This window comes from Neodiprion lecontei, chromosome 3 (genome assembly GCF_021901455.1).
Source record: "Neodiprion lecontei isolate iyNeoLeco1 chromosome 3, iyNeoLeco1.1, whole genome shotgun sequence".
Lineage (NCBI taxonomy): Eukaryota > Metazoa > Arthropoda > Insecta > Hymenoptera > Diprionidae > Neodiprion > Neodiprion lecontei.
The window spans coordinates 27,089,935-27,114,872 of NC_060262.1; the positions used below are offsets into that span (position 1 = coordinate 27,089,935).

At 34.9% G+C, this 24,938-nt stretch overlaps 3 protein-coding genes across 6 annotated transcripts; 1 reads left to right on the top strand and 2 right to left on the bottom strand.

Moving 5' to 3' along the window:
• Positions 1-14: 14 nt before the first annotated feature.
• Positions 15-4,517, top strand: LOC107219902 (protein NipSnap). Its single transcript, XM_015658257.2, has 5 exons — positions 15-172; positions 295-477; positions 888-1,056; positions 1,344-1,611; positions 2,409-4,517. Exons 1-5 carry the CDS (start codon positions 93-95, stop codon positions 2,555-2,557), a joined length of 849 nt encoding a protein of 282 aa, XP_015513743.1. The 5' UTR covers positions 15-92; the 3' UTR covers positions 2,558-4,517.
• Positions 3,576-19,022, bottom strand: LOC107219896 (serine/threonine-protein kinase Tao). 4 transcript variants are annotated; one of them, XM_046734711.1, is made up of 12 exons: positions 18,732-19,022; positions 14,737-15,181; positions 13,757-14,105; positions 13,432-13,607; positions 12,765-12,927; positions 11,597-11,943; positions 11,107-11,382; positions 10,710-10,937; positions 10,298-10,537; positions 9,202-9,459; positions 8,740-8,996; positions 3,576-7,623 (listed from the first exon to the last, which is right to left on the bottom strand). In XM_046734711.1, exons 2-12 carry the CDS (start codon positions 15,040-15,042, stop codon positions 7,503-7,505), a joined length of 2,721 nt encoding a protein of 906 aa, XP_046590667.1. In that variant the 5' UTR covers positions 15,043-15,181; positions 18,732-19,022; the 3' UTR covers positions 3,576-7,502. The 4 variants fall into 4 exon arrangements, with proteins under 4 accessions (XP_046590667.1, XP_046590666.1, XP_015513735.1 ...); XM_046734710.1 differs by having other exon boundaries at positions 18,640-19,022; XM_015658249.2 differs by having other exon boundaries at positions 11,107-11,352; positions 18,640-19,020.
• A 419-nt stretch (positions 19,023-19,441) lies between these two features.
• On the bottom strand, positions 19,442-23,485 carry LOC107219868 (vacuolar protein sorting-associated protein 33A). Its single transcript, XM_015658209.2, has 8 exons — positions 23,183-23,485; positions 22,881-23,074; positions 21,880-22,364; positions 21,517-21,637; positions 21,282-21,442; positions 20,582-21,130; positions 20,046-20,168; positions 19,442-19,944 (listed from the first exon to the last, which is right to left on the bottom strand). The coding sequence occupies exons 1-8, from the start codon at positions 23,285-23,287 to the stop codon at positions 19,856-19,858; spliced, it is 1,827 nt and encodes a 608-aa protein (XP_015513695.1). The 5' UTR covers positions 23,288-23,485; the 3' UTR covers positions 19,442-19,855.
• Positions 23,486-24,938: the final 1,453 nt, after the last annotated feature.

A 24,938-nucleotide genomic window follows, 5' to 3' on the forward strand; every position in this document is an offset into this window, starting at 1 on the left:
CGGCGTATGCGATTCTAAAGTCGAACGGCTTCGGCGCTTGCGAGAACTAAATTTCGATTTGATAAAATAGTCAACACATAAGGCTGGCAAGAATGGCCGCTGTTCTAGGAAAGTTCAGAGCTTTACAGTCGGTGTTTGGCAAAGCAAATTTGCCAGCCCTTACCTCGACAAGGTATTTAGAACCATTGAGAAATAATTAAATCAAGTTATTTGCTGTGTTCGTTACGCATTTTTTTTACAGATGTAAAAAAATATCGAACGAATCTTACACGTACATACAATATATGTTCACAGATTCGTGGCAAGGTCGTCTGAACGTCAGGATACCAGCGAGGGATGGCTAAGCAAACTTACGGTCAGAAAAATCGAGCCGACCAAAGAATCCCACTCGCGGATGCTATCGGATAAAGAAATAATATATGGGCTAAGCACGCATAATATACGTCCAAATTCTATGGACAAATACCTGGTCAATTAGTAAGTTTCGCCCGCCAATAGTAGTCATGTGACCTTTTCTCTGTATTTTTTTATGATCCACAATTGCCTAAAAGCTCAGAATTTTCACACATTTAGACAATTAAACACAGAACAGGAAACGGATATAGAATTTGTTGATTCTATTGTTAAAAATATCGTTCTCAGCGTTCTTGTTATCATCCATTTTTATACCTTGTTATGCAATTGGAAGGCAAAGAAATAGATAAGCGACTTATGGTTCAGACTCCAAAATAAAAACAACTCATTATGTTGCACAACATAATAGATTGTCAAGTCAATCAGTAGGGGAAACGTGTTTTGCATGACATCCGATGGACAAATTATACTGTTGCTATATTATTAAATGGATCGAAAGTAGGAATAAAAAACTTACATTCATTTAATTTCAGCCAAGAATATGTTAATCTTATTCATTCCAAGAAATCAGATCTACAATGCGATCTGATTGGTTCTTGGGTCGTCGAAGTCGGGGATATGGACCAGGCTTTGCATCTTTGGAGATATACAGGAGGCTACGAACGAGTTGATAGAACTCTGTCAACATTATCACAGAATGAGGTGAAATTATTGCTTCAATTCAATTGCCAATTCATTGAAATGTTATCGATAGGATTAAATTTACCTTATATGTTTTTTTTATCATGAAAATTTTTATATCCGTGTACTACAGCCATCTACTGTTATTTTTACAGCAAAAGGCATTACATGTGATTTTCCTTAGTATTTGGGTTTTACTTGAACCTTAAGATCTTCAATTTATTAATTTATTTCATAAGTAACATTCACTACTCTGGATTCGATATAAATAAATTAATAAAATTATTAATGGAACTTTTTTGTTTCAGGCTTATCACAAGCTCATACAGGAGCAGGGCAGTTATCTGAGGTCCCGACATCTGCAGTACCTGTTGGCGTTCAGTTTTTGGCCGCAGTTGGTGATGAGGGAAGGTCCCAACATATACGAAATCCGTAGCTATAGTTTAAAACCTGGTACCATGATAGAATGGGGTAACAATTGGGCACGGGCAATTAACTACAGACGTAACAATGATGAAGCATTTGCTGGATTCTTCTCACAAATCGGACGGTTATACAATGTCCACCATATTTGGGGTGAGGTTTTCTTTATTTTTTTAAACCTCTATATAGCAGGCTACACCTTGGGTCCCCTATTTCCCCTATTTTATTTCAGCCCCTATTAGCACTCTAAAACTGAAGGTTTCCTTTAAATGTACCCTAAAACAGTCAATTTTCCCCTAACCCCCCCCCCCCCCTCCCGCCTCCCCATTTTTACCAATCGGGTACTTTTTTTTTTCCATAAAGTAAAATGGACAGAAAAAATCAATTTGATTACTTGAGAACAATGTTTATCAAAAATTAAATAACACATTGTGGAAATATAAACATTAGACCTCGGCATCAAACTAATTTTTTCAGACCATTATACTTTATGAAAAAAAAAGTAATTAAAAAACATCCACAACTTCAGTGTATTTTACAGTCAAAATTTCAAGTGTGCCCCCTGTCTCGTGTTAATACTATGCGAAAATTTTTATATTTACAGGAAATTTTTTTTTATAATATTAACATATCTTTGGGGTGCAAATGAAAAAATTACAAAACGAACAAAATAATGGGCACCCTAGTGTGAATCTAATTTTGTTCTATTTGGTCAATACTATAAAAAAATATTGGGACCCTAATACCCCCTGTTTTCACGAAACTTTTCCTCATTTTCCCTAAAATTACCTGGCTTAAGTACTGTGAAGCCTGATATAGCTATTTGTTGAGATTAGTTGGATTGCAAAATTATGTTTCAATTTTTCATGCACCTGTAAAATAATTAATACCCATTCCATATAACAAGTTATAAAAAGATGAAAACTCACGTGGATGCATTTGGTTTGCAGCTTACAAAGACTTTCAAACGAGAAAAGAAACCCGTGAAAGTGCTTGGCGGTCTCCGGGATGGGATAACTGTGTTGCATACACAGTGCCCCTCATCAGAGAAATGCATTCTCGTATTCTGAGACCTGTATCATTTTCGCCTACAAAGTAATTACTCTGTAAGTGCCATAAGGTGAAATTATTTGCATTTGTACAATACTTATTACCCATTTACCTACCTACCTACCTACCTATCTATCTGTGTACATCATAAATTATAATACCTACTGTAATATTGTTGAAAAATTGTAATATTGTACACCTCGGATAAATAATGTAGAAATTGAAGAATACAGTGGCTACGACTCGACTAGTGAAGAATAGTTGCTCATTACTTAAGTATCATTAAGTATATAATAACAGCATACCCCTGGCGTCTGTTCTCAATACATTAGATTGTGAATGAGTGTTAAAGTGTAATGAGCCTTAAAGAAAACAAAACTTGTATGTTTAAAAAATATGAAATATCCGCAAAAAACACGTTGTCCAACATTCTTTACCCTCTGTTCAAGTAAATGCTTTTTCTTCAGAGTGGCTAATCATTTTTGCAGAATGATTTCCATGATATTTCCAGGTTTTTCAGAACCAAATTTATCTTATTTTTCGATTTCAAATTAATTGGTAGACCAGGACAACCGATGATTCATTGATTTCATAAAACAAAAATATGTCTCAATATCATTGATTTACTGTAAATATTGCTAGTTCCGTAACTTAATATATTGGCAACTCCTATTGTATGATACATTTACCTTACCTAGCGTGATACAAGTAAAGATTGAATATTACGTCGCAACTACAAAGACTGCATGTGATAGTTTGTTGAACATATATTATCCGTTTCATGAAAAAAATGAACAATCACTGATGTAATGAATTATGATGCTTATTACTCACGAACGAAGCTGGCAACTGGCAGTAGCATTCTTTGTGTGCTATGTAATGATTCACCTTCCTTTTTCTCTGCAATAATAGATTTACAGTTTGAAATTCTAGTGTACTTGAAGTAGCTGAGTTTGTCTGAACTGGAAACTCATCTCTATGTTTATACCGATATTCAATTACGTTGACAAACATTTGTTTTGAAGGAAAATGTCGCTAAGGAAACTGCGGTTTGACAAGATCCAGAGTGACATATGATTTGATATTTTCAATTTTTATTATCTAATCAGCATAGTGGTTTTGAGTGGCTGAAGTGCATGTAACAAACGTTGGTCTAATTGTTTTAATGTAGCACACGCTCACTCTGCCCCATCCATCAGTTTAGTTAAAAAATGTATTTATACTCTACCTAAACTTAAAAATAAAAATAATTAATTATGATAATAATTATTATAATTATTAAGACCGACGATACATCGGATTACTGACAATGCGTGCGTTGCTTATTCATTTTTTTTTCTTGATTGGTTACTTGCTATAAAGGTATTGGTTTTCTTTAGTTTAATTATATATGTATATAATAATAGAGAATATTTATCTATACTCGTATGTACCTATTTCTGTTTATAATCAAGTATATGTTTATGTTACTTTTTTTAAGTGAGCATGTATGACCATACGATAAGCTCACAAATTAGATTCACACAGGGCCCATGATACACAAATAGGGAACACGTTACAATTGCTAAGTATGCGGATTAAGGTTTCTATTGTTACTAATCATGTAAGTTTTTATGTTTGTGAATTAACAGAAATATACTAAATTTATCTCCATCATAGAGATACAGGTGTTTATATCTGGAATATGATATTTATGAAGTTGAAGTTACAGATATTCTATTCACTTCACATTATATGATTAGTGGAATATATATGAATAAATAAACTTGGCAGGTAAGCTGGCTTCTGAAGAAGCAAGCATGAGTCATGATGATTGTTATAAATAAATGACTGAACATTTTTCTAATTCGATGTGTACTGGAGTTGGTGCTAAATACATTTTTCACCTCCTTTCATATGTTATTTTTCGTGCTCAAATACAGCTTTCAGTGAGGTTACTCAGTGTGACTTGATATTATTGAGATTCCAGTGTTTTTCAAAATTCACTATTATGTATTCATTTTGAACTTGAAGACGAAAAAAAATCAGTAACAAACAATCTACTGATCAATAATATTCACAGGTCAATTAAGACTGTTCGAGATCAATGGAATGAAAGAAAATCGACATTTTGATCACCAAAGGCATCATTCTTTAGGCATAAAAGATTATGGAATAGGACATAATGTTAATTTTGAAAAATTTGTGTACCAAATCTAAACACCATTATTCTGGTATTCATTTATGGAGCTGTTGCTGCTACAGTAAAAAGAATAAAATGTAGTTGTAAGATGTTGAAAAAATAAGCAACATAATTTGTCACGTTACTTTAGTTGCATGATATTAGATATGTTCCTAAAATTAAATTAAGAGCACCCGTTTTGGTCTAACAAGTGGAATGAATATGCTGATAACGGAACAGGCTGGTGAAAATTCGATGAACCGTGAGTTTGCAACATTGCAATGCTAACGTTATCCCTTTTTGTTGCATCGTAGTGACAGTTTTACGATAAAGTGCTACAACCAAAAAATTGGTTTTCAACTTGGGCCCTCAGGCTTAGTTTTCTATAACTTTCTAGACCTCGGTTTACATAAAAAATACCGCTACGTGAAACGAAATTACAATTTGCCTAGTTAAAGCCTGATACTGCGTTGAAGCGTAACTTTGGAGAGTATCTGTAAACATCACTGTCTACAAGTTCTAGTCGACTTACCTAAAGTTCCATTTCGTAACAATAAACATAGCAAACAAATATTTACAAATGCTGACAACATCGAAAATTGATATTCCAAAGTGGTATTTTTTACTAAATTCAAATAATAGTTACGATTGAAATGGAATTAACTTTCTCATGTATAACCGCAGTACAAGATTAACAATTTGTGCTACATATAAGACCCGATTTCTTAAGTTGCAGATCGAATGGTTTTATCCGTAATTAAAAAGTAATAGAAAAGATGATTCTACAATACCAATAAGGAGTAATCGATTTCATATTATAAAATTTCTTTTCTGTTTTTAATTTTCATCAATTGCATTCAAATGAAAACTACGGAAATCGATACGTTAATAGCACGAGTTGATCTTAGCATCTGTGAAACATGTTGAGACGTTTGCAAAATAGTCCATTAACTGACAACAAGTTCTAAACTCTCCTACATTTTCCACTGCATACGGATTTACATCAATTTCCTTTATTATTACTTTTCACTTTAATAGTGTATTATGTTTAGCGTGTTTTTGTATATGTACATATCGCGCCACTCTAATGGTAGTAGCTTCAGTTGATTGTGACAATTTTGACAAGCATCATGCACTGAACACATATCCGAGCCAATTGCGACCTCCATGTTCTCTTTGCAAAGACTTATATCACAATAATTGAACACATAATTGAATAATTCATTAATAAATATTGTATACATACTTCTCACCTCCTCAATTGCATCTTTGCAAACGACCCATTTATCAAGTTAGTGTAGTGACAATCTTTTATCATTAAACCCAGCCAACTTTCGCATTGTAAAGTCTGTCTTTTCAGTTGCAAATACTCGATAACTGATATGGCTTTGACAATTAGCATATTGTCAAAGTAATTAAATAAGTACTCACTCAAATGAAAAATAAGAATAATCTTAATGAACGTGAATTATAAACTGATAGGATCATATTGCACAAACATTTTTTCCCCCATTTTATATTTAGTTTTTAATTGATAGCTTGAATTCATTCAATAGTTTATCGCTTTCGATGTTTGAAATTAATACAACAGGTCAATTTTTTTTAACTGTCTTTAACTGTTTTTATTTTGTCATCGAGTTTTACCAATTTTTTTTCCAGACAAGGAATCTCATAACTACGGTAGCTGTGAACATCCGCTAACCGTTTCAAATAACGTTTTAACGGACTTCAGTTTCTTTCAAGTTCTAAAGCAAATAAAACTAACAAACAAGCAAATGAACGAAGTCAATTAGAAATGGTAACAATTTTATCACTATTTTTGCAAAGTGTAGTGATTACGTAATCAAATATACTGAATATGCGTATATTAATTTTTGCAATCAGTCAAATTTCTGCTTCTTCATCTTGCGTTAAAACTGTCACAATCATCTGACGTTGTATTATTTATTGAATTAATGAATTAGATAAAAGATATATAACAAATACAGGTAGTAGAGATACTAAGAAATGAAGGAAGGGAACAGGAAGGAAAGGGAAGGAAAGGAAAGGAAAGTCACAGTATGGTTCAAGAGTATAAAATTGGAAAGTGTACTGGATATCAAAGTAAACATGAGATGTTTACTATAGATTATATCATGCATTGTAAGTATTGCTGTGAATCATACAATATTCTGTGTTTCTGATTTTACGCAAGTTTTCTCAGATGAATATGGTCAAAATAACAAATAAAAATCAAAAATATGTGTAAATGTACGTAATATGTTTGCTGATCAAGTCTTACTTTCACACCTTGTACAGTTTCAATGTTTACACGATGTGGCATTGGAAGACGTACCGAAAGTACAAAAAATATATGTAAAAAACAAAACTGTAGTTACGGAAGTTATAAAAATATCAAGTTTAGTACGTTTTGTTTTAATACCTTTACAGTAGCTTTGCACAACCACACCCTACTCATTTAGAATATCAAGTAATTATCGAGGTGGGGTTTTTAGAGACATGAAATATAATTAATGATTCTCAACTATCTTAGCAAATCGTACTAGGAAGTTAGTTGTTTGAATGAAGAAAGGTTTAAAACGTGTGAAAACTTAGTTCGTTTGTACATATCAAAGGGCTTTGTATTGTTTACGTTTGGATTTGATCAGGGCTAACAATGCAAATAATAAATTATCCCATGTTCAACCTAATATCCAGCAGTAATTTCCTGTTCTCTTAGGTATTGGTGCAGGCACAACGAATTGACAACCATTGTTTATAAGTTAGCAAATATTTAGGAGGTCAATTCAAGAGCACAAACTGCAGTCAGACGTATGTTATATAATAGTTAAGATTAGAGGCTATTCGGGGGGAAGGATGTAGAGCTATTACTGTGAGCCAGACTTAGCATCGAGCCACTAAGGCTCTCGTCATCGGGATAAGACTCTTTTGATGCCTCTGCTATCGCCAGTGCACTGTAAGAACACAGAAGGTTTACAAACGATAATTGAGATGGTCGATCAAGAGTTTTCTGATGTAATTAAAGACTGGTCAACTCAATATCGAATTTTCAACGAACCACACGTTCTCTACACTTAAAAATCTTCTCATATACTCGGCCAGGACTAAATTTACAAGCTTGTTTCAAGAAAATGAAACAGCGGTTCGTCATATTTTGACCTTATACTCTTCTCAACTACCAACTGAAAATTTTACTGCAGTTACGTGACAATGCAATTTTTTGAAGAGTTTTCTTTCTTCATTAATGGCAATTTATTCGGGTAATATTTGTTGTTATTAAAAATATTTCTTTACCTGTTATACAAGATCTAGACTTATTTTTTAGATTCGGTAGTCGATTATGCCTTGAAATATTGGTCCGTTAAAACATCAACACAGAAAACGTCGGATGTGAGGCAAGAAAGTAAGAGATTTGTTTGCTGATTCTGATACACGTATTATCTTAAAACATAGGCAGGCTGCAGAGAGCAATTCCCTATTCACTGTTACTATAGTTTTGAATGCAAGGTAGTATATCTCTCTATCGTATAACCGCACAAAAGACTTTACATACTACTGTTTAAAAAAACTTTTCGTGAAAATTATCGTATTATCCAACTACAGGAAAATATTCTGGTCCATGAGGAATGACTATAATCCCTTATCAATGTAGGACATTAGCTAAGTTCTTTTTTTCCCCTAATGTTATTTATATCAGCCGTAAAATTTTCAAGTTTCTTATCTTTGTAAAAAAACTTAGAATAGTGGATGAGATTAACAAAAAAAAAACAAAAACGTTTAAGGAAATAGATATTTGTCGCAGAATGTCATAAAAAAAATTCCGAAATATTGAAATGACTTTCGACATTTTAACTTAATCGTTTCTATATCTACAAACGAAGGGTTTAAGAAATAAATCATAATTATACCAATGCAGCCAGTGTGAAAAATTAAAAAATCTAAGATCTTGAATTACTTATTGTATTGAAATAAACATCTGTAAAGATATTTCAGGTTTGTGAAAACTAGTAGTGAAATTACAAATGGTCAGTGAAATATCTAGCAATTTCTCAGTAAGATAAGATACGTACCTAAAGCCAATTCTGGCACTCTCTTCATCAAATTGTTGCAGCTCTCGTTCCTGTCTTTCATGGAGCAAACGGATTCGTTCACTGCGTTCCTGTAAGAACTGCTGCGTTTCCAGCTCCATTTTTTGTTCAAGAAGTGCTCGCCTTACTGAAACGCGATCTTCCAATTCAAGTCGCTCTCGATTTCTCTGAGCCTCAGCTTGCATTTTATTCTTTGACTGATATGCCATCAGAATTTCTAACTCATAATTTAATCTCTCCTGTAAGAAAGGTATATTGTCATTGTGCATTGTAAATTTAAGATATTGACTAGTAAATCAATCAATTTTTTTCGAGCACCATATGGTACTAATAAGAGCGTCATGAACTATTAGGAATTGTTTACTAACAATAAGATACATTTACCAAATAGATCAACAATAAATTATTGGACAGTGTGCAATTCTATGCATATTAAAAACTGACCTTGAGCTGATGACATTCAACTTCTTGTGATTCATCCAATCGAATACTTTGTTTTTGTAACATTTCAGCGATGCTTTGTTCATATTGATCTCCCAACAGAGCAAGCTTCCGTCTCTGCTCTTCTTTCAGTTTTTTAATCACTGCTTTCTGCTCATCTTTGGCAGTGGTCTGTAATATCTGTGTTTTGAGCGCTTTATACTGACGTGTCTGAATTTTGCATGTCTCTCGAAATTGTTTGCGTATTTGCATTTCCTTTTGCTGCAATTTGACAGTGGGATTAGCTTTTAATCGTTGTTTATAAATTCAATTTAGCCTATCAACAATTCTTTGACGCCGTAACGAAATTATTTACGTAGCTAGTAGCTTTTCTCATTTACGCACTCATCGAGTGGTCAATTTTTCCTGCTTTATCCTTATTGTGTACAAAAATATAGAACCAATTAAAAAATGAAATCATCTTTATAGCAATAAGGATGTACCATGGTGTCCAGTAAAAAATCCGTAACAAATTCAAGGACATTTCCAGGAAATTTCGAGGCCATTTTCAGGTTATCCAAGGACATTCAGAAAAATGATGATTGTTACCTAAATATTAACGTAGTGTATAGACAAATCAGAGAATTCGTGAACTGTGACGGCAGAGGGCAGTGTACAAAATCGAAGCGAGATATACATTATTTCTACTATAACCTGTTAGTAGGGAGAAACGAAGAACACGTATCGAGACGGTAATCCACTTCTTAAAAACAGTTACTTAGTGAACACAAAGAAATATATCACTTGCAGCAAACCTTAAAAATAGAATATTTACAAGACACCCGAAATAATTCAAGGATATTTCTAGAACCTTTGAAGTACAAAGCAAAATTGAAGGATTTTTCCAGGACCTCAAGGACTTCCAGGACCACTGGACACCATGTGGCATAACAGTTGGATAATAAGTCGTGAGGACGATATTGTCTTCAAAATAAAGCAATAGTTTGGTTTTAAACAGTTAATAAAAAAAGAATGTAAAAGAAAAAAGATTCAGAAAGACATTACATAGGACATCATTAAACATGGATGACAAATCGATAGAAAAAATGAATGAAAATACCTTCAGACTTTTGGGTTGTTGTTTAAGTTCGAGTGCATGCTTCTTGCGTAAATCACGTTCGGCCCGCTGCATATAGTCCTGTTGATTGGACAATTCCGTGGTATGCTGCCGTTGCACCTGTTCCTCCCGAAGTGCATGTACTGCTCTCTGTTGTCTGTATTCGAGTTCCTGAGTTTTTTCATGGTGACGCAGTAGCATTGCGTGAGCTTGTTCAAGCTGCTGCTGTCTTTTATTCAGCTCCTGTGGGATAAATAGTTGCAGTTCGATAACTACAGAAAATCTACCAACAATACACTTTCTGTACATTTATTGAGATCGAGCCAAGCTCCATCTATGAGGGTTTGCGGTGATAATTGAATAACTTAATTCTGGTCTGATTATGAGCAAATGTCATTAGAGAAAAGGTACAAACCTCTCTTAAGAGTTCCTGCTCCAGACTATGGAAAATGAGTAATTTTTTTCTACGAAATTTACGAATCTCAAGATCAAGATATTCGCGTTGTCCTCTAGCAAGTCTTTGCTCGTCTTGAGCTTCCATCTGCCGTAAACTATCTTTATGACTTTGTAGTGTAGCATCCCGCTGTCGCTTTGGTGTCACTTCATCTTGCGATAGCTCCCTCTTCCATCGTTCCTTATAAGCCTATAGAAATATAAAGTCTCAGAATAAAGAACTTCATGCAGAGGCGTGAATCTTCACGAGGTAGAATAATTAGAGTAATGACAATGAAAACTCAAAGTTAAATTGCAAATTATCACGATCTGCTGAAACATTGATTATGCGGATGTAATAAAGCTCCATAAACTTTTACCTTGTAGTCACGTTTTTGCTGAGCTTCCAACGCTTTGCGGTCAGCCTCTTGCCGGCTGGATATTTCTTTCTGCAATTTCTTCTCTGCATTTTGATTTTGCTTTAATTTTCGCTCCAACTCCTGAAGATGTCTGAGTTGCAATTTCTCTAACTCTTTGCTAAACTGTTGAAGTAAGGTTTCGTATTCTTTGTCCAACAATTGCTTGTGCGACTCAACCTCCATTTTACAACGTTCCTCTAATTTTACCTGAAAACAATGGCAAATGAACATGGTAAACTGTCCATTTGTAAGAGAAAAGTACCCATTCAATATCGAGAAAAACAGTTGTTGTTAGTAGTAAAAAATAAATGTTAGTAGAATATAGGGAGAGTAAAGACATTCCAAAGAGAAGTAGCCAAGAAATAATAGATAGAATATTACACATTAGAAAGAATTATGTAAAATTTCACGAGCCATCAGACACTAAATTTTAAGCGTAAGAATTACTTACCAGAGCACCTTGATGTTCTCGTCTCATTCGTTTATAGCCGCTCATTTGCTCATGCATTTCTTCCTGCATATGTTCCTTTTGTTGTTTGGTGACTATTGATGTAGTTCTAATAGTGGCAAAGTTATTAGCACCATGTTCAATTAGATTGGCAGTAACACCAGCTGAAATCTTATGACGATTCCTCACAGAACCAGTCGAGTATTCATTTGAATCAGCAATTGGCAGCGGTAAGCTATTGGTGGAGGAACTTTGAGAACTTGCTGAAACACCCATTGAATGAATCGAGTGCTCCGACGTTATAGAATTGCTCTTACTACTGTCACCACCTGTCTGCTCGTCAGGTGTGTCTGTAACATCATTATAAAGTTTTATGTGTATGATTTAACTGCCTACAAGATAATCAGGTTACAATTGTTTACTCGTATAGAAATTTTATCGACCAGTAAAAGTGAACTGTAGTTTTGAGAAAATACAACTAACAATATAAATTTATTTGAACAGTGACTTTGCAAATAAAATATGATCTTCAATGTATTACATTCATATTATGTTTTGTTATCGATTGGAATCCTTTATTGATTTACAACAATTCGGTTATCGCTCAAAAGTTTGCAAAACTAAAACCGTAATTGTAGAGGATTGCATGAATGAATCATAATGCAACTATATTGGAATAGTGGTGACTGCAAACAAGATTCGAGATTTCTATTTATACTAAGGGAAAATTATTATTATATTCTTAATGTTCAAAAAAACGATGTCGTTAACTGGAAGAATGATTCACATTCTGATTTGATAACTAAAATCACTACTAAGTACACCAATCCACATGACACATGACGAATCTAAAAATTTTGCATTCGTTTGTTTCAGATGGTTTAGTTACCAACTTAGCCAACAGCCAACATCAAGCTCTTGGCATTAAATTTTTTATGAAAAATTACAGAATAGTGATGATAAAAATAGTACATTTCGATAGTTAGTAAGGAAAGGTTTTTTCACCAAACTAGCCCTAATGAATGGTAGTGAGCAAAACTATTGAGTACGTAATTGAAACATTAAAACATACTGAAAAAAATAATTGTGTATGACATATCATATAGTTCTGTACTCAATTGGTAGATATATAATTTACACGAAAAATGATGAATAGAAAAAGTAATCGTACCATCAGCATCTCCAACCGTACTTTCGGTTTCACAAGCATCAATCATTAGTATTTTCTTCATTTTCCGATAGTTGAGATTATCCAGTTCCCTCACGGCAGCTTTTGTTCTCTGAATCAGGTCGATCAAGACGTGCGGAGAACGTGTTCTAGTCACAAATTGATGCTATAGATTGAGGAAAGTGAAATTAATAAGCTTGCACACTTTCTCTGTTATAATTACAGTCAGTTTTGATATTACTCATGGACTTTAAAATAGTAGGTCACAAATGAGTTGACACAAAATAAAATTGAAACTGGAACTAGTCAGCTATTAAGAATCCTTACTACAGATAGCAAAACATAAGATTCATATTATGAAGTCCTACTGATAGGACTTTCATTGTTCACTCAAACCTAGGAATAAACTTAAAGTTTTTAATAAAGTCCCAGACAAACGGGATTGCAAATTTATGAATGTGAACTTCAACGTTCTCTTATAAATTGTGCCGAAGTAATTTTGGTTCCACTCATTACGTTTTACCGCTAACAAAAAACCATTGATAAGCACTGTTTCTGGTAAAATGAGTATTTAGAAAAGCTAAGGGAACAAAAGGCTATAAATGATTTTGAAACAAAACGAAACCTGTCATTAAACTTGAACGTTAAAAATATCCACTGCTAAACTTACCGACAGCAACTTGCCCGAAGTACGTCTTTCAATTGGATTTTTAGTTAAACATACTTCTACAAAGTTTCGGAATAGATCTGTCCAATCTGGTGAATTTAGAGTCGGAGTATCATTTTGAGCAATATGATACAAAGCACTCATGGCATTCATGTTAAAGTAAGGTGGTTTTCTTTCAGCTGAAACAGATATGCCCAGTGTCAGAGGATTCAATCTATTAATTATATTCATAGTCAGTGCCCAATCAAATTATATCAGTAGTTTTAAACAACCTGAACAGTATGCTAACTAAAGAAATTAATAGGTGAGGAAAGATTTGCGAATTTACCTAATTCAATACACGTGATTCCTAATGACCAGACATCCACTTTCCCATCATACTGTCCTTCATCCATGGCTAAAATAACTTCGGGAGCCATCCAATACGGGGTGCCTACAAAGCTGTTAGCTGGGCACTTGATGCTGGCAGATCCAAAATCAGCCAGCTTTACCGTACCATTTTCAGTCAGTAGAATATTTCCTGCTTTTACGTCTCTATGGATTCTCCCTAAGGAATGAAGATAGTGTAAGCCTCGAAGAACGCCTTCGCAGATTGCAGATATCTCATCTTCTTTGAGAGGCCGTTTATGGACTTCTATTATATCAGATGCTGAGCCGAGGCAATATTCCATCACAAGCTGGTAAATCAATATCATTATTTCAATTTATTAATCTCCTTTATCAATTGTTGGGTATAGCAAAAAAATATTTTACACACTTCTAAAATGCAAATCACGGCCCTAACAATAACATTAATAATAAAACTCATTTAATGATTAAATCAGAGTTAAAAATCTCAACGATTTGATTGGTGCACATATTTTCATCGCATGCGGTGTAATCAAGTTTTCACTCCACATCCTGCCCACATTAAAAAAAAACTCTCGATTACAAGGAATCGTGTATAATACAGAACTTGTGTGTTAGTATTGACTTTAAATTAGTTATACACAGTAATGTCAGTTTGGTCTACTTTTGGGAAAAACAATCTCATACCTCAAAGGCTTTAAAAAAAGCTCCATTATTTACAAATTTTTAAAGTACGTCTTATACCTGTATGGTAGATATAATATGTCAAGAACCATTTGACTAATTTTTTAAACTCTTTTCGGGCAATACAAGACAAACTTCTAATCGACTGAATCAAATTTGCTGTACAATATACAACCTAGGTATATCTAGAATGATTTATCGTTACTTGATTCAATGGACGTGTTAAACCCTGTGGCATCCTGAAATTATATAAAATGACGTTGTTCAGATATTTACCCATGCAGTGTGATCTCTGAGGTAGCATCCTTTGTATTCAATAGTATTGGGATGGTTGAGTTGTCGAAGAAATCGAATTTCCTTGAGAATATCCTGCCATTTCTCGACAGTCTGTTTGCCGAGATAAGACATTTTTTTGATAGCAACAATTTCCCTCGTGACGAGGCATCGCGCGTAATAAACTGCTCCGAAGCTACCATGCCCAATTTCACGCAGATCCTCAAATATTTTCTCCGGATCATTTTTCTCAAATAACACAGCTATTTCGGGGTCCTTCAGGCTACCGGGCCTGGGAAAAGCTGGCATAGTAGCAGACGTCCTGTATGGGTGGCCGAGGCCTTCTCCACAGTTCACACCTGCTTATCACCGTATCCTTTTCTTTTCCTCGAGCCCCTCCAGTCTCAATTAAATCTCTGTCAGTCTCGTTTCCAAACCATCATTTTACCTATGAAAATTTTGAAAAATGTCAATTAGAATTTAAAAAAAAATTCTTCACAAAATTAATGTTTTTAAAAGATATTTTAAAACCAGTGTTCGTATTTCACATCTACAATTCAGAAATTTTACGAATTGTTTTCTTTTGAATAATGGAAATGTCCATGAATTTCAGTGATGAATAATTCTTCCAAAATTCTAGGCTTTTTAGATATAGCAAAATTTTTCCTCTTTTCATTTATAAGAAAATTCTTTGGTTTACAAGGATACACCTAAGCAACAGCACTACTAATTTGTTTCAAAGTAACATAAATATTTTGCCATGCTTGAAGGAAGGTTTGTTCTAAAAATAATTTATTATTGAATTTAATTTTACAGTTTTAAATTATGCGTAGTTTTTCTTGTTACAAGGAACAAAATTAGGACACATATTAATTGGAGCTGAAAAACATTTTGTTTCCGTTATATACTACTGTCTATATGTTATATAGACATGAACTTAAAAAAAAAATCCAGTCACTATCTTAATGAGCAACAACTTTATAGTCTGATTAAAAATTTCTGCGAATCTGATCTTTGACTAAGATCAATTTCATTAAAAATAAATAACCAGGACATAATTGTGAGCTTTGTTATATAGTACGAGAAAAGTGAAAAGTAAAATTATGAGTTGGCATAATGAATAAATTCAGTGGCTTACAGATAGTAAAGCAAAAGAGCAAGGATTGTGTTACTTTTCCTTAATGTGGTGTGTATAAGTATAAATTCTTGCGTTCAAGATTATTATGCATATGGTTTATTAAAATTTTCTAATTATAGCCTTAGCAATAAGTAGAGGATAAATGATGTATAGAAATTATAAGTCCATTAAGCTTCACTTCATAAAAGTGTTATTACACAAAAGCAATCATTTATCTGCGATGTAACTTTAGAAGAAAAACAACAAGGAAATAATTGCACATTTAAATAATCGACACTTATTTAAGACGAGGATATGAAGCTAATTGTGAAACCCCAAGTGCTCAGTATTACGAAAACTGTGTTCAAACGCCTTTAGTAGAGTTCAAAATCTGTATTGGAACAAGATATGATGATAAGAATATGAATATGTAGCTCAGAATTAACAATTTATTGGCAAAAACAATATTACAAGTATACTACGGAGTGCGAGATTATGAATATGAATGAATTCATATCTTTGAAGTACGTTTATAACAGTTTAGAGACACTAGCTACTCTCGAGTACAACATAATGAATTTCTTATCAACGGGTGAGTAGAGTGATTTACGTATTCTGTTAAAACACTTTTTATAAATCATTTCAAATGAATCATAATAAATAATTTGCATAGCTACATCATTTTCAGCATGGTAGGATGTATCTAGTGTACAGTATGATTGTGTGTCCCAAAAAATTACAGAATGATTATTTAAATGGTGTAAACTGGAGAAGCTGGTAATTTAATTTTTAAGACCTGTTTTTTTATTTCAGTTTTCCTACAAAATTGCAGTGATCACGGTTTGAAGTATTTCCTCCAATGCCAAAAGCATATCTGATCGTTATCATTTTCACACACTGTCCATCCTTTACAAATTATCTGACAGATTTTTCATTTAGCTCCTCAATCGATTAAAGAAATCTTTGACCTAAAATAATGATTGGTTTTAAGTGTGACTCTTATCCTTTGTTAAAAGAATATATTAACGTGCAATTGTTGTAAAATTTTTTAACCAGCAAAGTTGGCCCAAGTGAAAGATGAACTGACTACGTTTCGTTTTTATCGACAAGATCTTCGAAAATTAATTATTCAATTATCAATATTTTTATCAACTGAAATGAAGAAAGCCTGCTACATTTTTAGTTAAACTTCAATACAAAAATCATAGAGATCAAATTTATTGCGTTGTTCAGGCACGAACTGTTAACAAACATACACATCTCTAATCATTGAGATGAGAGGTTAAATGATGTTGTCACATTCAACACCTGAATGAAGCGGTAAATTTGGACAAGGGAATTTTTCTACTAGAGTTTTAATAAATCCATAATGTTAATGATACTGAAACTAGCAAGTAATACGTCTGGAAGACTTTCAGGGAATGAGCAAACGATAAAATTTCAAGGAATATATTTGAAAAAGTTCCGCGAATGATCCTGTCAACTTTCATCGTTTGGTCATCCCCTGGAACCTTTCCGCCTGTATTACCTGCCAGTTTCAGTTTTATGTAATGTTATTGCAGAGGAAATGAATGAGAATTACTAATAAAGATAAATTGAATTCTGAAAGGTTAGATCACTGAAACCCAAATCAAAGTGGTTTAGCTACCCTTTGATTTATGAAAATTAAATATATCAATGTTATCAGGATAAGAAAATTACACAATAACGTAATTTCTCCAACGACCTGCATATCTTTTTTTTTTTTTACATCAACACATTTTGGCCAACCTCAATAAAACTGGAAAAAAAACGATTGTAGTAACTTCTATTTTCCTTTGAATGATCAGTTTTTAAAATGAGTTTCCACATAGACTATAATTTGCGATAAGAAGTACTTCAATATTTTCTCATTGTGTCAAGAAGTTCGTCATCAGACTGCTTTTCGTTTGGGTCCACAATCTATAACTATAGGCTTCATTTAGAAGTAATGTGTGAAGAAAAAAAATTCGTGTTTATAATAATTCACTGGTAACTGAGAACGAATGAACGGAATAATAATTGATTATTACAGTGCTGGGAGAGATTAGGCTTCGCAGGCAGGTTTCACGACGGGGTTTCCTCTAATTTGTGTCACAGGCGGCACAGGGAAAAAGTGATACTATTAAGGAGCAAGTGTTTACCAAATATTCGGAAGACGAAGAGGCAGACGAAACGTTCTTCAAAGCAGTTGATTGCTGTTAATAGAGAATATTTTGACTTAAATGTAGTCTAATGTTATTATGCATTGCCCACGTCATTTGTGTGAATGTGACACATATCCTGAACTGTTGAGGCAAGGCTTGGTCAGCAGCACACACGATCATTAGGAGACGATATTTAATGTCGAACAAACCCCGTGAAAAACGGCGACGAGCTACTCGGAAGAGTGTTAGGCGGAGACTACAACAATTGGAAAGTGTTTTCGGAAATAGTGGCGAGAGGCTCGAGGGTGGCGAGAGGGTGGAAAAGGGTTTTGATAAAAGAAATTCCGGAGATTGAAATGCGGGTGTAAGGAGGGTTGGGTCTCGGGAAGTGAGTGAGTAGTGAGGTCGACGACAATTTGTCTTGACTGGAGAAGGTGGACCCCTTCGTGCGGGCCGAATTCTTTTTAGATTTTGATAACCCGAACTCGGTGTAAAAATCGAACACACATACTCGCCTAGGCATACGCACATCCATACACCCAGAAAGGGGAGGTGGGGGGGAAAGAAAATTTGTGTAGCAGATAGCCGCGACAGTATACAATACACTCTCGCAAAAGTATTCACCTTCAAAATGGCGAGTGTACAAGCATGCGCGCAATACAAAATAGTTTAGACGACGTCCCTCCTTCTGTTCGACGATCCCGAACGCATATTACCTTTGTCGGCAGCTTCGCGAGGCATTCGGTTATTTTACTTTGTATTTGAGTTTCGGTTATCGCCGGAAATCACACGCCCCGAACCTATCACATATACACACACGATACAGTTTTAACTCTCCGATAGTACCAACAATACGCGAATACCGCACTTGACTAGATCCACGATAAATTTGCTAAGTTTTTGACGCCTTTTCACGAGCACCGTGCCCCCGTATATTGATATGGAGTGGCGCTACCTGGCGAACGGCTCCTATACTTCCTAGGGCGGCGCCCCAACCTCCGATTTTCTCGCTAATCGATAACTCGGATTCTTTCTTTACCGATCGACGCACCCGGTCAATGATCGCATGGATAGGGATATTCAAAAGTAAACAGAGAACAGCTTCGTTTATCTTTACTTATATCGCATAATGTTGAAAAAAATCAACTTTGAGATTTTTGCACTTGTAAGTTGAGGCTGCTAATTTTTGTGATAAAGTTTTTCATTTGATCGTTGAAAATCCAATGTTGGAAAACGGGGGTTATTAGTAATAACAAACTGTCATGTTTGCTGTAAAATAATAGTTGATGAAGCTTGAAGAGTTATAAAAATGATTAGCAAAACCATCTAAACTGAATCATATTTGTATACATACCAATGTATGTATGTACATGATGTTCAATAACAGTCGTAGTAATAACATTAAAAATAAAAATGGACCAAAATATTTGGTGAATAGAAGGACATGTATAATTGAAACACCAATTCATCGAAGATAAACTGTAAAAAAAAACTATGTAGATCAATGTTACAATAATTATTCTTGAAAAAGACTTCGTACTATAGTACATTACGAAATGCAAGTGTGAATTAGATAGATGTTAGGTGTACACTCGGGTGTCCCGTGTTTAGGGTGTTGACGAATTTCTTCAAGATAAGCCCCAAATAAATTTTTTAAAAATTCTTCAACAACCTAAGGGACGCCCTTAGTGTACACTGTACTTGTACCATATAAATTATACTTATTACTTATCGATATATAGCACAGAATAAGGTGAAAATGTATATTCAAGACATAAAAATTACGCATGAATAAATAAAATATCCATACTTTTTAGTTATGGTACTGTACTCTATGGATTCAGTTCCTTTCCAAATCTTCCATTAGTGAAGTTATAAAAGAATTTCCATTTATCAGTTTTGTTGTTCCAACTACGAATTCCACATTGGCTGTAAAAACAGATTTTTTGTTAATATAAATGAAAATTTGTTAACTGCACCGATTATTAAAAAAAAATTATATTAATGAAGAACATCAATCTATGCCTTACAATCTTCTTGTAGTGACAAGAATCGCAATGCAGATATCTCAGCATATGTACAACCACCGATAAAAAATACTAGTACCAATCGTGTAGATTCGGAAGTTGAATCTTCACTTGTTATCGAATTTCCTGTAACAAATAAAACGAACATAAATTAGCGACTTCTAAGGGGTCGACTTAGATTCGCAATATTTCAGGAAATTAGTTTTATCGACTAAAAAAACTTCGTCACTAACTAATTGTCGTAAAATTTGACAATTACAATCAAAATTCTTAAAACCTCAAACTCCCAATTTTTTCCAATAGCATCAGTCTGGAGGATGAACAAATTTAACATGGAGTATATATACGATACTTTTATTGATACAATCTATGCAAAAAGACCATATTGATTAAAAAATACGCATGTAATAATAAATAATTTTGTCTAAAATTCGACGTTCCTTGAGTCAATAACCTACGCTTGCAACTCGTTGGAAAACTCACAGTATGTTAATACTTATTCTATCTACTAATACCAAAAGAAAAAGTATCATTAATACTTCTCGCTGGGGTTGAACTCAAAGTTTGAAGATTAGTGCTGACGGTAGGACCAGGCAATAGTCCTAATACATCATTCAATCCTTGCCATCCATTAGGTTGTACTAATTGTTCAGCCAGCCTCACACTTAAAGGAGCATAGACAGAATGAACGTAACTGATATCCCTCGGGGTGACTTCACTTTCATCCTCGACTGTTAGTCGTAAGGCTTTCCTCAACACGGCATATTGTCTTACAGGCTGTTGGGGTCGAAGCAGGCCAGCTTTTTCCAGGTTTATTAACGACGGCAAATGTTGATAGCCATAAGTCTGTACTATCTCTCTTTTGTAGTAATCGAGTAACTTTGGCTTCAGACCAGAGTTCGTTAGTGATTGAATACAAAGCAGTCTCAATACTTTCAACAATGGTTGCTGTTGAGCTATCATATCCTCGATATATGAATTAGGTTTGTCTGTTTCTATACAATTCAACAATTCTTGTTCCGTCTGTAAAGCCTCCAGAAAATTATTTGAATCTGTTACTTCCTTGATCATTTCCGCTATAGTTGTATCTGCCCAAAAGAAAAAGAAAACGCATCACATATTGTGAACATAAATATTCATGGTCACAATTTTATCAAAACCTATTGCATTTGATATCATTAAATACGTGCGAATGCACTTGTCAAGTAAATTGCGTTGACAATAAATTATTTTGCTCACGTCTTGCCAGTGACTGCTTTGTCGCTAACATGTGCGGTAGCCTGGCGACAAACTGTTTTATTTCCTGGACGCTTTTGTCACCGTGTCGCTCATCAAATTGTGATGATATGACTTTAGCTTTGCGACTTAGTACTGGTCCTACGCCATTGAAGTTTTTATCCCTATTTCAATAAATAACAAATAAGTTTTCCAATGACGATAATTATAGATGCAAAGAATAATTTGATTCGGTCACCTAATCTCTGCGAAAAGCTCTTCACCAGAATTTAAAATAATTTGTTCCTTTTTATCGAGAGGGAGGACAGTTGGTGAATCATCAGAATCGTGAAATTTTTCAGCAGGCAACTCAACGGTTGCTGGAAATAACAAAGTTTGTAATCTTTATACTTTGTTTGATAAAGACAATGCCTGCAGTAAAACCACAGAAATCATTTTTCAATATATTTTGCTACCACTTCCTGCTCACTTATAGCACACACATTGCATGCTTATCTTTACTTGTTATTATGTAATCATAATCAAAGATAAATGTCAGTAAAGAAAATGTATCAATTACCAGGAAAAACAGTGGTTATACGATAAGGATAAAAGAACTTACTATCGTTTATGCCGAATATTTCGTCGATAAGACCTTCGTAAGTCAATTGGGTAACCAAAGGAGAGAGTAGATCAACCGATCTATCCAACAACAGCAGGTGTTCTATTAACGGAGTTTGAGTACCATCTGTTTTAACATCTTCTTCCTCTCTGTGCAGCCTTTTCATCAATTCCCAAACTTTGTTAGCTGCTGGTCCTCGTCCAGTGACCTTAGGAATTCTACCATACAGTCTCTGAAGGCTCTGAATAGCTTGCGCTACCTGATACAAGCAAGTTGGGTCATTTTCCAAATAGAATTCATTGAATGCTCCGCTGAGTTCCATCGACACTAAATCGGAATCGAATGGAAATAGATCACAGGCAAATTCTTCGAATAATGTGAAACTTCCATATACTCCTCGGTTTTGTAGCTTTTTTTCACACAGCAGACTTTTTCGGGGAACGAAAAATAAGTGAAACTTCTTCTCCGGCCTCGTACCTTCTTCGCTGTTGAAATATAATAATTACACCAATATGGCATATCAGGCAATTCGTAATTGTATCAAACATATCCATCTAAACATCGTACTTTTTGTTTTCTGTTATTAACTGTTTTTTTGTAATGATAAAAACTTTCAATTCTTTAATGAACATTATATTTGAACTTACAGTAGAACTTGTCTATACGTGAAAATGGTTTTCAGATTTTTTTCTCATGTGGAAAGAGATACAAACTTCCAGAGGCTACTTATATGTCTGATTTACACGTATGAGAAAGGAGAGAAACATCACCGAAAGTGATAACAAAAAGTAGCAAGGCTTGTTTTAATTTTGCTTTGATTGTGAGACTCTCATGAGATTAAGTACCAAAGTTTGAGGAGTTCTACTGTATTCCATATTAGTACTTAAGATTTTGAAGAAGCGATCAAAATTGTTTGTATAAGTTTTTTGATTAATCTCCATCCTATGTTTAGGAAATATTCTTCATTATTTTGAAATGACTGGTTTACAACTATAACTTACCCGTGAACTTTCTCAGCGATTAAATCCATGAGATGCAAGTGAGGTCTTGTGATAAATATTACATTAGCAACATCTGTAGGTTGAAGTCTTCCACTGCAGAGCGGAATCACTTTGACGACGTCGTGTTCTTGTCGTAGATTGGACTTTCCCACCACGCCAATCGGTCCTGCTAGGGACTTATCGCATATAATTGCCTTTACGAATCAAACAGAAAAATATTAATATTATATTCTTCAAACAATATTAGTAGTTGGGATTCGTAGGATTATAGATTATTAGGAAGTAGGCCTCCTTGTAACTACCTTCGTCCCGTCACATTTTTCTAGCAAATTGAGCAACTGTTTTTTCGCCTGTTCTTGGACAAGGCCGATGTTCAATTTACCGCTCGACAAATGTGCCGACGACATTATTTATCAGTGGAATATGCCTACAATTCTTTTGAAATGTGACATTAGTTTGAGGTTATGATGAATGTTTGACAGCTCATGGGCAGCGGACGCCTTTTAGTCAACGTGATCCGACAATGAACGAGGCGTGGCGAAGTAACCCGAGATATTCAAATAGAATGGCGCGGATCTATTTCCTCTGCATCTCGTTTAACGGGACAATTTTGCTTGCATTCTTCAAATATGAAATAATTGTTGTATTAAATACAGCTAGATGCTAACTCAGATGACAAAGAAAGTAGAGAGAATGAAATAATTGGCAAGAAAACCACGCACACTATAAGTTAGCCGGTATTCGCGTGACAGTCTTGTTTATGAACTGCAACTAATGACACAGCGATTCTTCCGGTAATCATAGCGATAGAACTTTTATTACTAAACATAATTTGCCGACTATTTCCGCGATAATTAATGGGGAACCTGTGAAAAGATCTTAATCTAGCTTCGTGCATTTCATGTATACGCGGTTCAAACATGTTCACGCGGCTGTATATTTATTACGATCAGTGCCACGACGGTCGACGATAAAAACGCATCGGATAGTTTCAAGCAATTTCATTCTCAAGTAGGCGTTTAAAAGATAACGACTTCCTCAGGCAAGACGTCACAAACATTTCACAAACCGAATCTGCCTGTAAGATTTTTTCGATATAATGCTACACATCACGTTTACACATGCATGTAAGTATAACGTATTGTGATTTTATGACAATAAATTTCGCCAAAAAATACCACAGAACAATCAGCTAAGTGCTGACAGAGTTGAAACACTACGCACAGCAATTTTAGCTCTAATCGAACGACGTTGTTGTCACGTAGGAATACACTACGTATACAATGCCGACCACTCAACAATTGCAATTTGTTGATCCTGGTCATTCGGTTTTTGTTCCGATTCAAAACGTTATCTGAACTATGCATATTCGTTTGATAGTACAATACATGACGGTTTCAATAATCGAACTTGTAAACTTGAAAATTAGTCCGGAAGGTCAAAAGTCATCATGTCAAGAACCTGGACAGCCAAAACTATGGAGCGCTTGTCCTGGAGGTCGAGATCCACCAGGTGGAGGACCTGGACAGCCAAATTTACGGAAAATTAGTCATGAAGGTCGAAAGTCACCAGGTCAAGGACCTGGACAGCCAGAACTACGGAGCGCTTGTCCTGGTAGTCGAGTTGCATCAGGTAGCGGACCTGGAGCGCAGAAACTACGCAGCGCTTGGTCAAAAGTCACCAGGTCAAGAACCTGGACAGCCAGAACTACGGAGCGCTTTTCCTGGATGTCAAAATCCACCAGGTGGAGGACCTGGAAATCCAGAACTACGGAAAATTAGTCTTAAAGGTGAAAAGTCACCAAGTCAAGGACCTGAATAGCCAGAACTACGGAGCGCTTGTCCTGGTAGTCGAGTTTCACCAGGTAGCGGACCTGGAGCGGAGAAACTACGGGGCGCTTGTTCTGGAAGTCGAGTTTCACCAGGTAGCGGACCCGGAGCGTAGGATCCAGGAGGTAGAGAACCCGGTACTCGAAATCTGCGGAGCGCGATTCTCATCCGTCCGCTCTACTGCGCGGTTGTTTCCAGACTGAGAAATTCGGCTGGCTGATTTGGTCGT